The sequence below is a fragment of the Aegilops tauschii genome, chromosome 3, assembly GCF_002575655.3.
Source record: "Aegilops tauschii subsp. strangulata cultivar AL8/78 chromosome 3, Aet v6.0, whole genome shotgun sequence".
Classification (NCBI taxonomy): Eukaryota; Viridiplantae; Streptophyta; class Magnoliopsida; order Poales; family Poaceae; genus Aegilops; species Aegilops tauschii.
Window position 1 is genome coordinate 591,035,418 of NC_053037.3, and position 18,172 is coordinate 591,053,589.

The window sequence follows — 18,172 nt, forward strand, 5'->3', positions numbered from 1 at the left end:
ACTATTTGGCGAACAAACTACGAAGACTGTACACGTAAAACGACTGAGAGCAAACAGGCAACAGTCATGAAGCAAGATTGCGTCAGAGAACGTATGTATGCCATCTTCATCATCTTCATATCGATCTCGAACCTTCATCTTCATCTTCATCTTCGTCTGAGTTTGCATATTCTGAAAGATCTCCAGTCATGCACAGGGTGTACAGATCATCTTCGTCTGAGTTTGCATATTCTGAAAGATCTCCAGTCAGTCATGCAGAGGGTGTACAGATCATCTTCATCTTTGTCTGAGTTTGCCTATTCTGGAAGATCTCCAATCATGCACGGGGTGTACAGAAATGACTCATCTACCCCCATTGTCACACTGTCATACTTTGGACGTAGATGACCTATGTACTGAACTTTTAAGCTATCCAAATGGTAGGCCACCGCAATTATAATACTCCACCAAGAAGAAGGCGATATCTTTGCAGGGATGGAATCCAATTAGAAAGTACCCACGACAATCTCCACACTCATTGTTTGTGTTTGTGTCAAGAATATTATCATCATCCCAGCTCCAATCAAAAAGCTGCCCCGCTAGCGTTTTGTTATTTCCATATTTGTCAAGATCCTGATCGTTATCTAAGATCCAAGGCCTGCAAATTCCTTTCGGTCTAATTGCAGATATATTTGCCAATGGCGCAAGGTCAACACAATTCTTCAACGCCCAGCTTGCCTGACCGTTTGATTCACTCAGGGTCCATATCCGAATTCGATCACGGATCTCTGCAAAGTACACATCCTCCTCCGATCTCCCAAGATAATGCTTTCCAGCTTTGCCTTCCTGGGCATATATTGGAGTACTTATTACTTTATATTTTCCACTAGGCAATGAAAACCTACAAAAATGTCAACAACTATTTAAATATAAAATAAGCAATATGAATGCTAGAGTTGGCAACAGAATTTAGTTTCGTGTGCTTTTATCATGATGTTTACCTGGTGCCAAATGTACCATGATAGAGCGGCACGTGTAATGCTCCATGACAATACACGCCGTAGCGCCATCTGCATGTTGACATCATAAACATGTACATGAACGACAAGCTACCCCGCAAATTTACCACTCTCGTCATAGTACCACCTTCCCTAGTAAACGATATCTTCTGCCATTGTCTTGTGCTCGACGAGAAAACATCTAGCGTCAACTCGGGCGGCGGCCATTCCGTCGAGTGCAGTTCCTCCTCCATGCTCGTGCTCTGCGAATACCTTGAGCTTACGTCGAACAACCCCAAATCCTTGGGTTGTATCAGGAATACCTTATAGTGTGGCGACATGGTAGGATCGAATGCGAGATACGGGGCGCAAAACTCTTGGTCGAATGTGGCCGGGAGGCGCACCCACCGTCGGGTGGCGGGGTTAACCACGCAGAAGGCCCTCATGCTGCCACAGTAGAAGTTGTAGCCGTCGCCGTATAGCAGGAGGCCGTTGCAGTGGCCCACGATCATGTTATGGTCCTCGGTGTAGCCGGGCAAGAAGTGGAGGTTGCCATAGTCGACGCGGCGGTGCCGCGTGGAGGGGCGCCCGAGGAAGTGCGGGCGGTGGTAGTCGCAGTAGTTGGCGAAGATGCCCTCCACCGAGTCGGGCAGGTGGTGCCTCCAGGGCAGCAGCCGCCGCCCGTCCACGACGGCAAGCCATGCCCTGCGCACGCGGCGGCACGCCGCCAGGTCCCGCCGCGCGAGGCGGCCAAGGATGGCCACGAGCACGTCATCTGGCAGCGCCTCCGTGTGGTCCATCAATGACGATCACGGCAGCTCGGGGTGTTCTGAGTTCCGACCAAGGTTTCCGCTCGGGGTGTACAGGTAAAATTTGTCTGTACTGGTGTCATGTAAAAAGGGAGTGGAAAACTTGGTAGGTACGGAAACAAGTTTTGTTATGGAAAACTTAACCTGTGGCTTACGATCCATGTGCTATGCACGCAAGCTTGAAATTGCAGGTTTCCACGGCAAAGTATTCCTTTTTTTGAATTCAACATATATTTCTGATGATACACGGTAAAATTTGCAAAAGTGAGCTCAAGAATTCCAATGATCAAGGGATTGGCCCTCGGCAAAACAAGCTAACTATGGTACAGATTACAGAATAATCCAAAGGGAGTGGGAACAATGTGTTGGTACCCTACTAGATTGAAGTTACACAGGGAATACCCTACAAGAACATGATACAACTTCAGAAGTAAAACCCAGATGGCAGAAATCCACACCTTATGGAACCACCGTTTATATCCGCCTGTTGATGCAGATGTGCATCAATCCCAATTGCCAATCGACCGGTCATCAGCACTTCACCTGATAAATAATAAATGAGCCGCTCAAATCATACACCGGCTGTACACACAATATTCCTCGGAGTTTCTATATTTACATTGTGTTGATATGGCGAGGAGACATATTCTGGAGAACCATATTTTCGGTGGTCTTCGTACTTCAGGTTTCAAAGAGTTGGCTTCTCATGGTACTGCAGATGTCGTCTGCCACAGCATCGTTCTCAAGTAGGAACTTCTCAGCTTCCTCCTTGCCAGGCAGGAAGTCGCCGTTGATCCAATACCCAGATCCTTCCTTGACGATAACTCCATGCGTAGAAGCCATCTCCAGAATCTCCGATTCATGGCAGATTCCCTTACCAAACCCAATGTTGAGCCCAGCTTCCTTCAGGCACTAGTAGAAAAAGGGTCAAATGTGAGACACATTAGTGCCGGTTTGCATTTGAGCCGGTACTAATGTGTCCATTAGTGCCGGTTCAAACGGCTAGGCGGTAGGAGATCTTTAGTACCGGTTCGGGGTGAACCTGTAGTACCGGTTCATGCCACGAACCGGTACTAAAGGGGCTGGGGCTCCAGCCCCTTTAGTACCGGTTCGTGGCATGAAGTGGTAGTAAAGAGGTTGTGGCAGGCTGTTTTTAGTCCCACCTCGCTCCCCTAGCAAGATTTTTACCACCTTAAGTATGTTAATTATCAACCTATCACAAGCACTTAGTTTTCACTGAACTCTACGTGTAGAATTTGTGGTCGCAATATGAGTCTTCACCGGTTTTTAAACCGTTGAGGACTCATATTGACAATTCAGATTGTACACAAAAATATCATTGATAATCAATGCATTTTTATGATAATCAATGTTTTTTAAACTTATTTGAACTCCAGCCTATTTTTGTGTCCAGTATGCAGCATTCAAAGTGACGTCATCAATTTCCAACACGTTCTGACATCATTTGCTGTTTTTCAGTCATTTACCGATTTGTTTACAGAACTAAATGACCGTGAAATTGAAAATCACTACAAAATGAACTCTGAAAATGTTGGAACTTGGCATGGTATAATCATTCACCCGCATAGCATGTGCAAAAGAGTAGAGAGGGTCACGGCGAAAACTCGACGCACCTCGTGTACAAACTGGACAATCTCTTCCGGAGTATATCAGGGTTTTGGACGAGAACTCATTTGTTACACGGGCACTTCAATGTTTTTTAAATTTATTTGAACTCCAACCTATTTTTGCGTTCAGTATGCAGCATTCAAAGCAATGTCATCCATTTCCAACACGTTCCGACATTTGCTGTTTTCGGTCATTTACCGATTTGTTGAGAGAGCTAAATGACCATGAAATTGAAAATCATTACAAAATGAACTCTGAAAATGTTGGAACTTGGCATGGTATCATCATTTCACTCGCATAGCATGTGCAAAAGAGTAGAGAGGCTCACGGCGAAAACTGGACGCACCTCGTCTACAAACTGGACAATCTCTTTCGGAGTATCAGGGTTTCCGACGAGAACTCATCTGTTATACGGGCACTTCAATGTTTTTTAAACTTATTTGAACTCAAGCCTATTTTTGCGTTCAGTATGCAACATTCAAAGCGACGTCATCAATTTCCAACACGTTCTGACATCGTTTGCTGTTTTCAGTCATTTACCGATTTGTTTAGAGAGCTAAATGACTGTGAAATTGAAAATCACTACAAAATGAACTCTGAAAATGTTGGAATTTGGCATGGTATCATCATTTCACCCGCACAGCATGTGCAAAAGAGTAGAGAGGGTCACGGCGAAAACTGGACGCACCTCGTGTACAAACTGGACAATCTCTTCCGCAGTATATCAGGGTTTCAAACGAGAACTCATCTGTTACACGGGCACTTCAATGTTTTTTAAACTTATTTGAACTCCAGCCTATTTTTGCGTTCAGTATGCAGCATTCAAAACGACGTCATCAATTTCCAACACGTTCTGACATCATTTGCTGTTTTTCAGTCATTTACCGATTTGTTTAGAGAGCTAAATGACCGTGAAATTGAAAATCACTACAAAATGAACACTGGAAATGTTGGAACTTGGCATGGTATCATTATTTCACGCGCATAACATGTGCAAAAGAGTAGAGAGGGTCATGGCGAAAACTGGACGCACCTCGTGTACAAATTGGACAATCTCTTCCGGAGTATATCAGGGTTTCGGACGAGAACTCATCTGTTACACGGGCACTTCAATGTTTTTTAAACTTATTTGAACTCCAGCCTATTTTTGCGTTCAGTATGCAGCATTCAAAGCGACGTCATCAATTTCCAACACGTTCTGACATCATTTGCTGTTTTTCAGTCATTTACCGATTTGTTTAGAGAGCTAAATGACCGTGAAATTGAAAATCACTACAAAATGAACTCTGAAAATTACTCAAAAATAAATAATGCAGAAAAGAAAAAAATATATAAAATTTTTGTTGGGGCGCTGCCCAGTGGGCCTGCCAGACCTAGGGTGTGCAAATTCAGGCCCAGAAGGGCCAGCAGGCTCACAGGGCAGCGTGCCATAGTTAGGCCCAGAAGCCTGCTATACAGAGAAGTTCGAAGGAGCAGCCGCGGCTGGGTTTATAAACCAGTGCGGCTGCCTTTCGCTCGGCGAGGTGGGACTAAACATTGTGCACCGCCGGTGGCAGCGCGCAACCGTTAGTACCGGTTGGTGGCTCCAACCGGTACTAATGAGTGGTGAAAGGATCGATATAGTTGACTAGAGGGGGGGGGGTGAATAGGCAACTAACAATTTTTAGCTTTCTTTACCAATTTAAACTTTGCATCAAAGTAGGTTGTCTAGATATGCAACACTACAAAAAAAAGACACATCCGTGACATTTTGGGCCGAACGAATTTTTTTTGTCATACATATGACACTTCTATGACGATAATTTTGACAAAACCCGGTATCATCATAGATGTGGTGGGCTCCTACTTCTATGACAAAAAATCATGATAGAAAATGGGCTTTTCGTCCTGGGCGGGCCGGAGACGCAGCCGCATGATATTCTTTGGGCCGTCCATGACGGAAAAAACCGTGGTAGAAGCGAGGGCGAGGAAAATTTCGGGGAGTTCCCGGTTACGGTGGGAGGTCGGGGGCCGAGCGATGCGCGTTTCTCTCGTACACGTACGCGCGTGTGTGCGAGGCGTTGGCTCTAACTGAACCCGAGCGAGGCGTTGGGCTCTAACCGAACCCGAGCGATTGCACTGCAGGCTACGCGTTACTGAACCTGAGCGATCGATCGATGGCTGTTAACTGAACCCGATCGATCGATGGCTGTTAACTGAACCCGATCGAGCGATTCCTTCGCTACTACTGCTAACTGAAGCCGATCGATGCTGCCTCTGGGATGAACAGCGAGCGTTGCGGGGGGGGGGGGGGGGGGGGTTGGATGAACAGTGAGCGGTTGCGTTGCCTCTGGATGAACAGGACCCCGTGGTGTGGTGGAGGGCTGGATGAACAGTAGACAGTGGAGGGGTGCCCGTGGAGGGGTGGTTGAACAGGACCCCGTGGTGTGGAGGGCTGGATGAACAGTAGACGGTGGAGGGGTGCCCGTGGAGGGGTGGTTGAACAGGACCCCGTGGTGTGGAGGGCTGGATGAACAGTAGACGGTGGAGGGGTGCCCGTGGAGGGGTGGTTGAACAGTAGCCGGTGGAGTAGCACGCGGTGGAGGCTGGATGAACAGGAGCCCGTGGAGGCTGGAGGAGGTCGACGGTAGCCCGTGGAGGCTGGAGGAGGTCGACGGTGGAGATGAACAGTATCCCGTGGAGTCCCGTTTTGCAGTACGCCACACCCCTCCCGATGAACAGGAGCCCCGTTTCGACCGTAGGAGGTCCGTTTCGTCCGTTTTGCGGTACGCCACACCCCTCCCGATCAACAGGACCCCCGTTTCGACCGTAGGAGGTCCGTTTCGTCCGTTTTGTGGTACGCCACACCCCTCCCGATCAACAGGACCCCGTTCCGAACGTAGGAGGTCCGTTTCCTCCGTTGTGCGGTACGCCAGGCCTCGTTTCCATCGCCTGTTCCGTCCAAGCCCTCCCGTTTTGTGATACACCACACCCCTCCCGATCAACAGGACCCCCGTTTCGACCGTAGGAGGTCCGTTTCCTCCGTTTTGCGGTGCGCCACACCCCTCCCGATCAACAGGACCCCGTTCCGAACGTAGGAGGTCCGTTTCCTCCGTTGTGCGGTACGCCAGGCCTCGTTTCCATCGCCTGTTCCGTCCAAGCCCTCCCGATGAACACGACCACGCATTCCGTACCGACCCAGCTGGTTGGCTCCCACGCGTTCCGTTGCCTCCCGATGAACACGACGCATTCCGTTGCCTCCCCATGAACACGACGTATTCCGTTGCCTCCCCATGAACACGACGACGACGCTGTTTCTCCGTTTGCACCCAGCCATGTCAATGAGCCCTCGCTGTACGTATGCGTGAGTAGGCGTTCGAGACCCTGCCCGTATGTACACATACGTGGCCGTATTTTCTTTCTTGCACCCTGGCCGCTGTACGTACGTGTACATGCTACGTGCGCGCCTCTACTACGACACGTGAGCGCCTCTACATCCACCAGTATATATGTACGTACACGTTCGCGACCAGAATGACAACGCTATGTACGCTTCGACCAGGTGGGTCCCGACTATCAGGCACTTCCTTGCATGCGAAGATGTAGCTGGTGGGTCCCAGCAGTCAGGGGGGCGAATCGGTTTTTTTGCCCAGACGCACTTCCTTGCGTGCGAAGGTGTAGCTGGTGGGTCCCAGCAGTCATTGGGGAAACGTTTTTTTCGCGAAATACGGTGGCCCGTCTGGTGGGTCCCCGCTGTCAGGTGGAGGAATAATTATTTTGCGCGTAATAAGGAGGCACTTCCTTGCTGCGGCCGTGGACCCAGCTGTCAGCGTCTCCACGCACAGTACTCTTCCGATGGAATTCGGTCGTTGACCACATTGACCACGCCGCGCCGAGAGCACCACGGCGGTGGACGACGGCGAGGCCTAGGAAGGGGACGACACGGAGGCAGGGAAGACTCGGCAGTTGTTTCCCATGCGGAGGGGAGTACGACTGTACGAGGGTTTACTGGTTCGTCTGCCGTCGCCGGAGAATAGCAGCAGGTGTGGGTGAGTAGAGGGATGGCTAGGCCAGCGATGGGAGTACGGTGGGGCGGTGAGGCCTGCACGGCAGCACAGCCGGCCGCGGGGAGGAGGGAGCAGGCAGTCCCGCCGACGCTTGTTTGAGCGGCTGGAGCAGGAAGAGCAGAGATTGAAGAAGCACGACAGCCGTTGGATGGACATCCAACAGTCAATGCTTGTGCATCAACCTTTTTTTAGGAAAGCCTCAAATCTATGGAAAATAGCATACAGCCCATCTGCCATTATTTCTAATAATTTACAGCCCATTTGCTAATTCTTAAGGTTTTTTGGGAGCCCATATTCTTTTCGTTAGCATTACAGCCCATATTGTGGCCACGGTTAAAAAATTATACGAAATTTTGCATATTTCGGTGCGGTCCGAACTGTTTTTAATCCCGAAATTTCGACTCACATTCAAACTGATTTTAAAAATAAATGTATATCAATATAAAATCCAACAAATTCTCCACGCATAAAAATTAATGTAATTTAAAATCTTGAAATGAAAAAAAAAAATATTTGAAACTAATTGCCGGTTTGATGTGTTTTAAAAATGTACAACCCATTTCTCATTACTGATGGGCCATTTTCTCGGCCAGCCGAATGAAAGCTCTCCTCGTCTTGAAAGATTTGCAGCCCAACAGGCCTGACAAAGCGACTTACTTGGCAAATCACAAAAAAACTGGGCTCTGGCCGTGGACCCAGCTGTCAGCCTCTCCACGTACAGTACTCTTCCGATGGAAGTCGTTCCTTGACCACGTTGACCACGCCGCGCGGAGAGCACCACGGCGGTGGACGACGGCGAGGCCTAGGAAGGGGACGACGCGGAGCCGGGGAAGATGCGGCAGTGGAAGCCCGCGCGGAGAGGAGTACGAGGGTTCACTGGTTCGGCTGCGGTGTGAGGCTGCCGTCGCCGCAGGGCCTGGTCAGCGGTGGGAAGAGTAGGGGGCGGTGAGGCCTCTGCGGCAGCACAGCCGGCCACGGGAGGCAGGAGCATGCGGCACGACCGGCGCTGCTTTGGGCGGCTAGAGCAAGAAGACCAGAGGTTGAAGAAGCACTACGGCCGTTGGATGGACATCGTATGGTCACTGGAGCTAGAATCATTCATATTGACTAAGTTGACAAAGCCCTTCGTCCCCGTCAACTTACTAGGCCCACAAGTCAGCCTCCCACCAAGGTAGGCCCCAGCTAGCCGGGGGAGTATTCATTTTTTTGTGCGTAATAAGGAGGCACTTCCGGTGGGTCCCAACAGTCAGGGGGAAATGATTTTTTTCGCAAAATACTGGTGGCCCGTCCGGTGGGTCCCCGCTGTCAGGTGGAGGAATAATTATTTTGCGCGTAATAAGGAGGCACTTCCTTGCGGCCGCCGTGGACCCAGCTGTCAGCCTCTCCACGTACAGTACTCTTCCGATGGAACTCGGTCGTTGACCACGTTGACCACGCCGCGCCGAGAGCACCAGGGCGGTGGACGACGGCGAGGCCTAGGAAGGGGATGACGCGGAGCCGGGGAAGACGCAGTAGTGGAAGCCCGCGCGGAGAGGAGTACGAGGGTTCACTGGTTCGGCTGCGGTGTGAGGTTGCCATCACCGCAGAATAACAAGGGGTGTGGGTGAGTGGAGGGATGGCCTGGCCAGCGGTGGGAGTAGTATGGGGACGATGAGGCCTTCGCGGCAGCACAGCCGGCCACGGGAGGCAGGAGCAGGCGACACGACCGGCGCTGCTTTGGCCGGCTGGACCAAGAAGACCAAAGGTTGAAGGAGCACTATGGCCGTTGGATGGACATCGTACGGTCACTGAAGCTAGAATCGTTTATATTGACTAAGTTGACAAAGCCCTTGGTACGCTCCAACTTAGTAGGCCCACAGGTCAGCCTCCGAAATGGTGCGCCCCAGATGTCAGGGGGAGGAATCATTTCTTGGGCGGCCGAAGCTAAGAATATCCGAGATTGAAGAAGAAGCACGACATCCGTTGGATAGACATCCAACGGCCACTGCTGCTAGAACCGTGTGTTGACTATAATAAGTTGGCAAAGCCTTGCATACGCGTCAACTTATTTTTTTAGGGACGCGTCACTTAGTAGGCCCACAAGTGTGTGGCAGAGAACTTATAGCCCATTTGCATTTTGTAAGAATGTACAGCCCATTTTTGAATTCTAATGGAATTTACAACAGCCCATTTACGGTTTGTTAAAAGTACAGCCCATTTTCTAGCTAGGACAACGATTAATAATTTCAACCAGCCGTTGAAGACAGAATTCAATAAAATTTCCCACATTTTGATGGGATCCGAAATATTTTTATCCCGAAATTTCTAGTCAGATTAAATATAAATTTGTATTACGTAAAAATCCAACAAAACGTTGCACGCGCAACAATGAAAATTTAAGATTTTCAAAATCCATAAATAATATTTTATAAACTAATTTCGTGTTTGGTGCATTTTTTTATAGTTACTGCCCAGTGTTTATAATTACATCCCATTTATTATTTTTTAAAGCCCATTTTCCTGTTAAGCCTAATGCATCCCTCCTAGGAAAGATTTACAGCCCAGCGGGGCGGAGAATAACAAGTTGACCTTGCCTGGGTATTCCTCAAAAAGACGTGTAGCTGGGCTAGCCATTTTCATCTTGAAAAAATTAGTATCTGGGCTGGATATCTGGCCTGGACTAGACGGGCCATAGCCCGCCCAGTTAATACCCTGCTCTCCTCTAAACAACAACGAAATCATCGCCAAGAAAAACTCTGCAGTGCTCACGCCTCAAAAATACAAATACTGCTTGAGCTGCTTGGTCCCAGCTGTCGGCCGCACCTTGTGCAATTCTCTCGTTTATATTGACTACATAGGTTGACAATGGTGTGGGACCGTGATGTCAGGAAACCAAGAGAAAGCAAAAAAAAATATAGTTGTACATAATAAGGAGGCACCTACGTACGTACGGCTATGGCCCTAGTGGGTCCCTAGTGTCATCCAGTCAAAATAAAGTCATCTCATGAATCCTCATGTTCGTTGACGATGTTAACAATGCTCGGTGCCACGGCGAGCACAACAACTCGAAGGACAACGGAGAGGGCCTTGCGGGCCCTACGGATGGTCTGATACAGCGCCCGCTGCTCATTCAGGAAGCCAGGATCATCGGACACCTATGAGCACCTTCGAGAAACTGAGACGACATGAAACGGTAAGGCCGCGCTTGGGAGCTCTGGTTTATTTCAAACCTGTATTAACATACAAGTGTAATTTACTCGTCATTGGAAACAACGCGTAAAATACAGGCGTAATGAAACCGAGGGCCCGAGGTCTGTAAGTAAAACCGGCGGGTTACGCCTGTAATTTGAGAGACCAGTGTATATTTTACGAGCACTGCTATATGGACGACATTACCAGACGATACATGCACGACGTGCGTATCATGCCATCCATGGGCAAGGCCGAAACAGCAGCTAACGGCTGGATTAGCAATCGTCCGAGTGTCGTTCAGCGTTTTTATCGTGTGTGAAGTACTTCCGATATTTTACTAGTCGAAATCGACCAACCAAGCGCATTCTCCCGAGACCATCTGCTTTAATTTACAAGCGTCAGTTTTACAAGCGGTTTTGGTTGGAAAACGACGATCCAATCACGGCCTAATATCATGAGTTGGTCGGAAGATCATATGGTTTCACGTCTAACCTACCCGACTTGTCGTATAGGCTATCAATGAAACATCAGACGATTGACTTCTTAAGCACGGAAACAACAGAAGAGGATGATCTTCTTAACAAGCAAATCACTGGCATTAGATCGACATGCAAAACAACACGAAGCATTATTCTCAGGAGGCACGGTGAACAACTCATGATGCTGCATGCCACAACATTCCAAGCTCAACTTTGCAATCAAACACAAGGCCTGGCATTACATAGACAATATTCAGAACAAACTCTTAACACAAGAATATCTCAGCAGAGTAACTATTTACTTCTAAACTGAACACAGGAATAGGAAAAAACACTCGACGCTGCTCACAGCAAGGGCGTCCCACTCAAAAATATCAAATGCATGTCTTCTGGCTAACATCAATGAGCAAATTTTGACAAGGTTTTCCAATTCCAATATATTAAACTAACGTCTTCTTGCTAACATCAATGATTAAACTTTGACAAGCTTTTCCCATTCAAAATATGTAATGCCTATGATCGTGGAGTCCTGTCGTAGCTTCTTGTACTTGTTTGGGCACTTTTTGCCCAGGGCACTCCACGTGTTGTTAAATTGCCAATGGTCTCTGTAGACTAGTCATGTCACCGGTGTCTAATAATACTCTGTAAAGCTTCCCGGTCATTCCTTCTGTAATGTAGCGCAAACAGTGACTGCTTCTTTCTGCAAAGTGGAACGACCAACTGGACCCAGTAATGCAGCAGTTTGCCTTGGACACATTGGCTCCTTTTGTGCAGTTGAACTAAAATCGAAGTCGGAATAAAACCGAGCTTTAATTTTGATATCCCTGTAAGCAACAATAGGTATAAGGGAAACAATTACTGAGAAATAACGGTTGATGACTTGTACTCCCAGAAGAAAAGCATCTACTGATCTACTTTATCTTAATGGGAAACAAAGCAGGAGAGTAGCAAATCTCCATCAGTGTGATTCATTCATATTGACTGAGACATTATCTTAACAATGCCTTGTTTCAACATGTATAAAGAACGACAAAGCAGAAAAGTACCATTCCTAAAACAATGCAACTGATTCATTTTAACAGAGACATTATCTTAACAATACCTTGGTTAAACATGTAGAAAGAACTACAAAGCAGGATAGTACCATTCCTAACAAGTGTTGCAGTTTTGAACTAAGATTCAGTAGTTAATTAATTCTGAGAGTGTCATTGCTTAATTTTACCAGCGGCATTAGATTAACGAAAAGCATAAACAGTTCCAGGGGAGAGTGGGCGCAACAATAGTATGTGCTTCCATCTACTTATAAAGGGGGTGATGCAGAGTTTGTTGTAATAAAGCAACAAGCATCATGTGTGGGTTGGTCCCATTTTTGTTCACTACTTAATGGGAAAAGACAGCAATACAATAGCTTCAATTCAACATTTATTTAAAATAGTACCAATACAAGTAGCACAACATCTCAAAGCACACTGCACAATCATGTGGATGAAGGCCTGTACTGACCTTTCATGAGACCGACAAAGGTAAAATACGAATCTCGATCTCCTTTTGTGCAGTTCCACCAAAATTAAGCAAAGTCACCGGTGTGACATTCAAGTTGAACTGCACAAAACACTCTTAAAACATAAGTGTTTCGAGTAGCGAAGCAAAATGTCGCAATAGCAACAAGTTGAATCGATAGCCCTGTTTTAACAGAGGCAAAAAAGGAAACAATTACTTGCCGATAAAGGAGGATGAAACAAACGGTGACAGAAAGAAGCATCTAACTTATCTTGGATGGAAAACAAAGTAGGACAGTAGCATTTCTAAAACGGTTGCATTGATTCATATTAACAGAGACATTCTCTTGAAACAACATTTGTTAAAAATGTAATTTACTTTTAACAGTGGCATTGCTTCAATTTTCCGGCGGCATTCTTAGATTAACAGCTGCAAAATAGCTGTATGGGACATGCCAGCACCATGTGCGTCCACACGTATAAATGGGTGATGCAGAGTATGTAGCCAAGCAGCATATATGCGCTGGTCCCATATTTGTTCTCTTTGAACCTTCTTCCTATGTGAGGGCAGCAAATCTAGTCCTGCACAAACTACCCGACCCCCCAGTTTCTTTCCCTTTTCAACAAAGAGATCGGTTCCTTACAGATGTGTGTACTGGGTTACCCCCTTTTCCCCTTTTCGACCTAAAAAGCGGCTGGATAGCCAGTCTATACTACTTTCCGCCCCTCCTTTCCTCATTGAACCACGTCCTAGATTCTTGCTCCAGCCCACCGCACCCTTCTTTCCTCTTTGAACCAAGACCTAGATTCGACTACAGATCGAAAAAGATCCACAAGCAGCTAGAGCAACGACGGTTTCAAAGAAACTTATACCTTAGGGTCGTCGGGATGTGGCAAGGCATGCGGCGGGAGACCGGATCTTCCCACACTACGTACGGCAGCGAGGAAGAAGGCGTCGGTGGCCCTCCCGCACAGGCGCTGGGTGAAAGAGAACAACGCAGCCGGCAGTGGATTGCCTCCCTCGCCGAAGGCGATAGAGTGAACGCTGCACCTCCTCCCCTTCCCGGTGCGACGGGATACGGACGCCTCCTTCACCAGCTGTGAGGGGGGAGAGAGAGACAAGAGGCAAATGCAGTCTTGTTTAGATCTGGTGAAGAGAGGGTGAGAGACTGTGAATATAGCAAACCCTAGCAAATGAACGCCGAGCCTCCAGCATGTAACATATATGTAGTGCGGCGAGCGTGTGGAGAGTGCAAACCCTAGCGAACAAGCGCTGAGGCTCCCGCTTATATATATACTAATGTAGTACGGACTGAGCTCTGGTGCCTTCACTGCACCTGCTTTTGGCTGTATGACAGGTGAGCCAACCACATTTTGGGCCCACCTATCATAAATCCAAAGGCAGGTGCACTAAGTCAATGAAGCTGCGTCCATATAGTACTCGCATGTATACGACTAATATATAGTGGAGTGGTTTTCTTATTCTCTCCATAACAATCGTTTGAAATTGTGTAAGTACGAAACGAAACTCTTTATTTAATGTACAGTGAAGAAAACTAGTACTACTTCTGATGAACTAACGATCCACGCCCACGTGTCCTGGTCGCACTTCCTGTCCTTCACGTGTGGTACACTACCCTCCCTTAAGTGAACAACCACACATGCGCCAAATTATCGGAAACGTGTGAGAGTGTGTACAAATAAAGAATTTTAATTTCAATTATCGGAAAGGTTTGAGAGTATTACAAAGTTTGACTTCAGTCAAATCTAATATGCGGAGTAAATAAAAATGGAGGGCTACTACGTCCATCCAGGTTTTTAGTCCACACCATGTTTTAAATCAAAGTTAATAGCTGGACAAATAAAATTACAGGGGAGCTGGAGACAAAGTTGTGAGAAGGCTTAGTAATCAATATAAAACTTATGCTTTTAGTACCAACGTCGATCCTTTTTCGAGGAAACATTTGGTTCATAGCCAATTGTGTGATAAAATTGCACCAACGTGAAAGACGACTGCGTCTCCAACGCAACCAAGGTGAACTGACGAAGGATATCATCTTTGTGCGTAACAAGCAAAGAGCACTGATGGAAGACATGTTGTTTTTCATTGAAAATCGATCAGCTTCACCAGCCGACGCAACCATGAGGTGCAACCATGAGCATCGATAGGTCATCGTGGTGATGCATCATCCATTTGGCATCAAGTTTGGGTGAGGCACCTATGAAGTTCGACAAATCCTCACTGTCGTCTGTTTATTCTTAGTAATCAAGCTCGAGGAAGGAAGAACCACGTGGCAGAGGACAGTGAGGCGGAACAACAATGGCCATCCAATTTTGTGCAGTTCCACTAAAATTGAGGAAGACATGCCCGGGTATGGAGACACGCATCGTTGTTTCCAAAAATATAAAAAAGGGTTAGCAACGACATCTCAATTGTCAATAAGAATTAATGAAAAGTACACCAACAAACAGAAGCATCATAATTATCTTGATGGGAACTAAACCAGGATACCCGAGAAAAAAGCATTTTTTCATTTAACCAGTGATAGTACTACCACCATATGGACAATGACAGCACAACCACCATGTACTTTTTGTCGAAACAACATGTATACCTCCACCGAGGCATAAATCAGGACAACTTTTTGAGTGGCATTTCCTCTATAATAGTACTAGTAGGTGATGTTGGACCAGCCGACGAACCCTAGCTACTATGCATGGGGAGCTGGGGAGTAGTCGCATAGAAGAAAACCCGCACGGAGCGACCTGGGGAGCTGGACCAGTACAAGAAGTTATACCTCAGGTGGGCGAGATCTCGTTTAGGCGGGCGGGCGGGATCTGCCCACACGACGGCAGCGAACAAGGGCGTGGAGGATCTTCCTCCGCTCCAGCGCCGGCTCCGAGAGGACGGTGCGCATCGGCTTCCTCCGTCGCCGACGGCGACAACGTCAACGCTGCACCTCCTCACCTCCCGCAGCGGACGGGATTCGGCCGGATCTGTGACCACCGGTGAGGAGAGAGATAGAGTGGACACTGTCATCTTGTTTTGATATGGAGAGGGTGAGAGAGCGAGACACGACAAACTCTATCGAACAAGAGGCTATAATGGAGTAAAAAAATCTCTCCATAGCAGTGGTTTTAAATAGAATACGCGCGTTCCCGGAAAAAAGAAACGAAAACTGGCGGACAATTTTTCTAACGTACCAAGAAAGAAAACTCGATCAAAAACACGCCCCCGCTTCCAGGTCGCAAGAGTCGTCGCGCACACACACATAGACATAGACATGCATATCCGTGTTTACGTAAAATTCCATTTCCATCTCCATCTACAATCATTTGTGTCCAACTGGCACATTATTTACGTTGTTAATTATATACGCAGCAATATTAACGTACAACATCTCTTGTTTGCGCACGTCCGGACCGCTGCCACGGCCGTTCCTGACCAACCCGAACCCTCTTCATCACCCGCGCGTGCTTCCCGCCCGAAACGGTCAGTGCCGCATTCATGCCCGGCCAGAGCGGACGCGACCTCTCACTGGCGCCGGCATTAAAGCGGCGCGCCGGCCGAGAGAGCGTCGCCCGCGCCGCTTCCGGGTGCACGCGGCTGCACCGCGTTCAAAGGTCGCAATAGCCGACTACAACATGCATGTAAAAAGTTCTTGGGAGTCCGTGCTACAGCTAGCTGTCCTCCCCCAACTCGTCAATCTCTTCCAGTAGCGCAGTACTCCATGGCGCGATCCATCGACAAGCAGGCGGGAAAGTTATCGTATACTCGGTTTGCGGTGAGTGGCATGCCGAGCGACCGTGTGGGGTCGAGCCGTGGAGGAGGGTGAGACACGAACATGCCAGACGTGATTTAAACGTTGGTTTTGCTCGATGGCGCGATCCAACGAAACGAAACGTTGGTTTCTCTCCGTTTCTATTTTTTCTCCGGAAAAATAGAAACTTTCCACTCCATTTTCATTCCTATTCCAAGGTTGCCCCGTTACAACATTCCATAAAATACAAAGGAAAACTAACACGCATGCTGATGCATCTCAATGATTCACAGATCATAGCCAATATTTACTTCACAACTAAGGAAAAAAGTTGTGAGAGCGTGTACGAAAGAAAAACTAATGATGGGGTCACTAGGACTTAAACCCTAAACCCTAAACATGATTTAATTTCCTGGCCAGGTAGAACCTGTCGAAGGAAAGACGGCTGACACCCAACGGATCATACGATGCTTTTGTGCAGTTCCACTAAAATCGACCTGAGCATCCCTGATGGCAAAGATATTGAAGAAGTGTGATTAGAATAATAGTAATGGCACTAGTTCATGAGACATAAACTCATCACAAGTAGAAGCCGGTAGAAGTAGAGAAAGATCGACATGGAGATGGAGCTACGGCAGTGGAGCAAGCCGACTCCAAAAGGAAGATGGACTACCTGGGACGTCGGGCTGTAGCTAGAAGGGCGGTTGGGACGCGGCATCGGCCCATACCGCGGTGACCCCCAATTGGGACGCACCGACTGTGGGTTTTCTCCCTCGCCGATGTCGACCGCGTCTACGCAGAACATTGTTCCCTTCCCCCAGCTGCGGGATCAGGCCCGTCGTTCTATGCTTGTGAAGAGAGCAACCTAAGCAAGCAGGCTTGTAGCTTAGGCTCCTGCTAGTGTATATATATAGTGGTTTTCGTTTTCTCTCCATATCAACCATTTTATATTGCGTACGTGTCATTCAAGAGTGAAATGATGGTTGCTTCTTTCGACTAACTTACTGTGTGATTTGATTGCTCCTTAGTGGCCCCTACACGTACTCCCCCTACGTGTATGCAACAGTCACACGTACACATGGACGCAAAAACGCGCGCGACGCCCTAATGCATGCATGTCCGAGCACACGACGGAACACACACGGTCACACTCAAGTGCTCAACCTACACGTGCATGCACACACATACTCAGTCAGGGTGAGCTAGTGACTGTATAAACACCGGAAAATATATATATTGAGCGCAATGAGCGTATTATGAAGTCCACTAACCGTATTTTTACAAATATACAGTGACAGACACTGTATTTATCTCATTTGAAATTAAGACAATATTAACCGGAGAGGAGGCAGTATGGACTAGCATTACTTTGCTGTGTCCCGTCAACTTGCCGAACGAGGAGAAGGTTGCAGGACGGGAGAAGCTTGGGTGCGGTGGCTTGCAGGACAAGGAGAAACTTTTGACTAATGCAAGCTCTCCCTCGCTCAGGCGGTGGACGTGCAACAGTTAATTCGGTGTCAGATTGCGAGAAGCATACACTATACTACTAGTGCTATTATTGTTCGACTTCCCGAATAGGCGAACAGCCAAGCTACTAGTGGTGCACTTTGAATGTGGCCGAGAGCTGGCTTGATGAAACACCTCGCTTCCTACTTCTTTTTTTGCGGGGTACCTCGCTTCCTAGTGACCAGTGTCTTGGCTGATCGTCCTAAGAATGCTTATATATGAATAAAGCTCTCTCATTTACCCGCAAAAACATTAAGCTATATTAACCGGAAAGGAGGGAGTATGGACTAGCACT

At 47.7% G+C, this 18,172-nt stretch overlaps 2 protein-coding genes across 2 annotated transcripts in view; both read right to left on the reverse strand.

The window, feature by feature from the left end:
- Positions 1 to 408: 408 nt before the first annotated feature.
- LOC141020759 (F-box protein At5g07610-like) lies at positions 409 to 1,777 on the reverse strand. The gene is made up of 3 exons (XM_073495701.1): positions 1,251 to 1,777; positions 981 to 1,049; positions 409 to 880 (listed from the first exon to the last, which is right to left on the reverse strand). The coding sequence occupies exons 1-3, from the start codon at positions 1,775 to 1,777 to the stop codon at positions 409 to 411; spliced, it is 1,068 nt and encodes a 355-aa protein (XP_073351802.1).
- A 228-nt stretch (positions 1,778 to 2,005) lies between these two features.
- LOC109784524 (DNA repair protein recA homolog 2, mitochondrial) overlaps positions 2,006 to 18,172 on the reverse strand; it is an 81,870-nt gene continuing 65,703 nt past the window's right edge. Inside the window, exon 7 of the mRNA XM_020343124.2 lies at positions 2,006 to 2,689. Coding sequence (XP_020198713.1) covers positions 2,468 to 2,689 — 222 coding nt within the window. The 3' untranslated portion in view covers positions 2,006 to 2,467. The remainder of the gene's footprint in view (positions 2,690 to 18,172) is intronic.

Excerpts from the sequence above, each read along its gene's own strand:
- LOC141020759 (XM_073495701.1), bottom strand. The coding sequence starts at position 1,777 with ATGGACCACACGGAGGCGCTGCCAGATGACGTGCTCGTGGCCATCCTT. Across the intron at positions 1,050-1,250 it reads TTGTTCGACGTAAGCTCAAG|ATGGCGCTACGGCGTGTATT; the intron begins GTATTCGCAGAG and ends GTCAACATGCAG. Across the intron at positions 881-980 it reads CATGGTACATTTGGCACCAG|GTTTTCATTGCCTAGTGGAA; the intron begins GTAAACATCATG and ends ACATTTTTGTAG.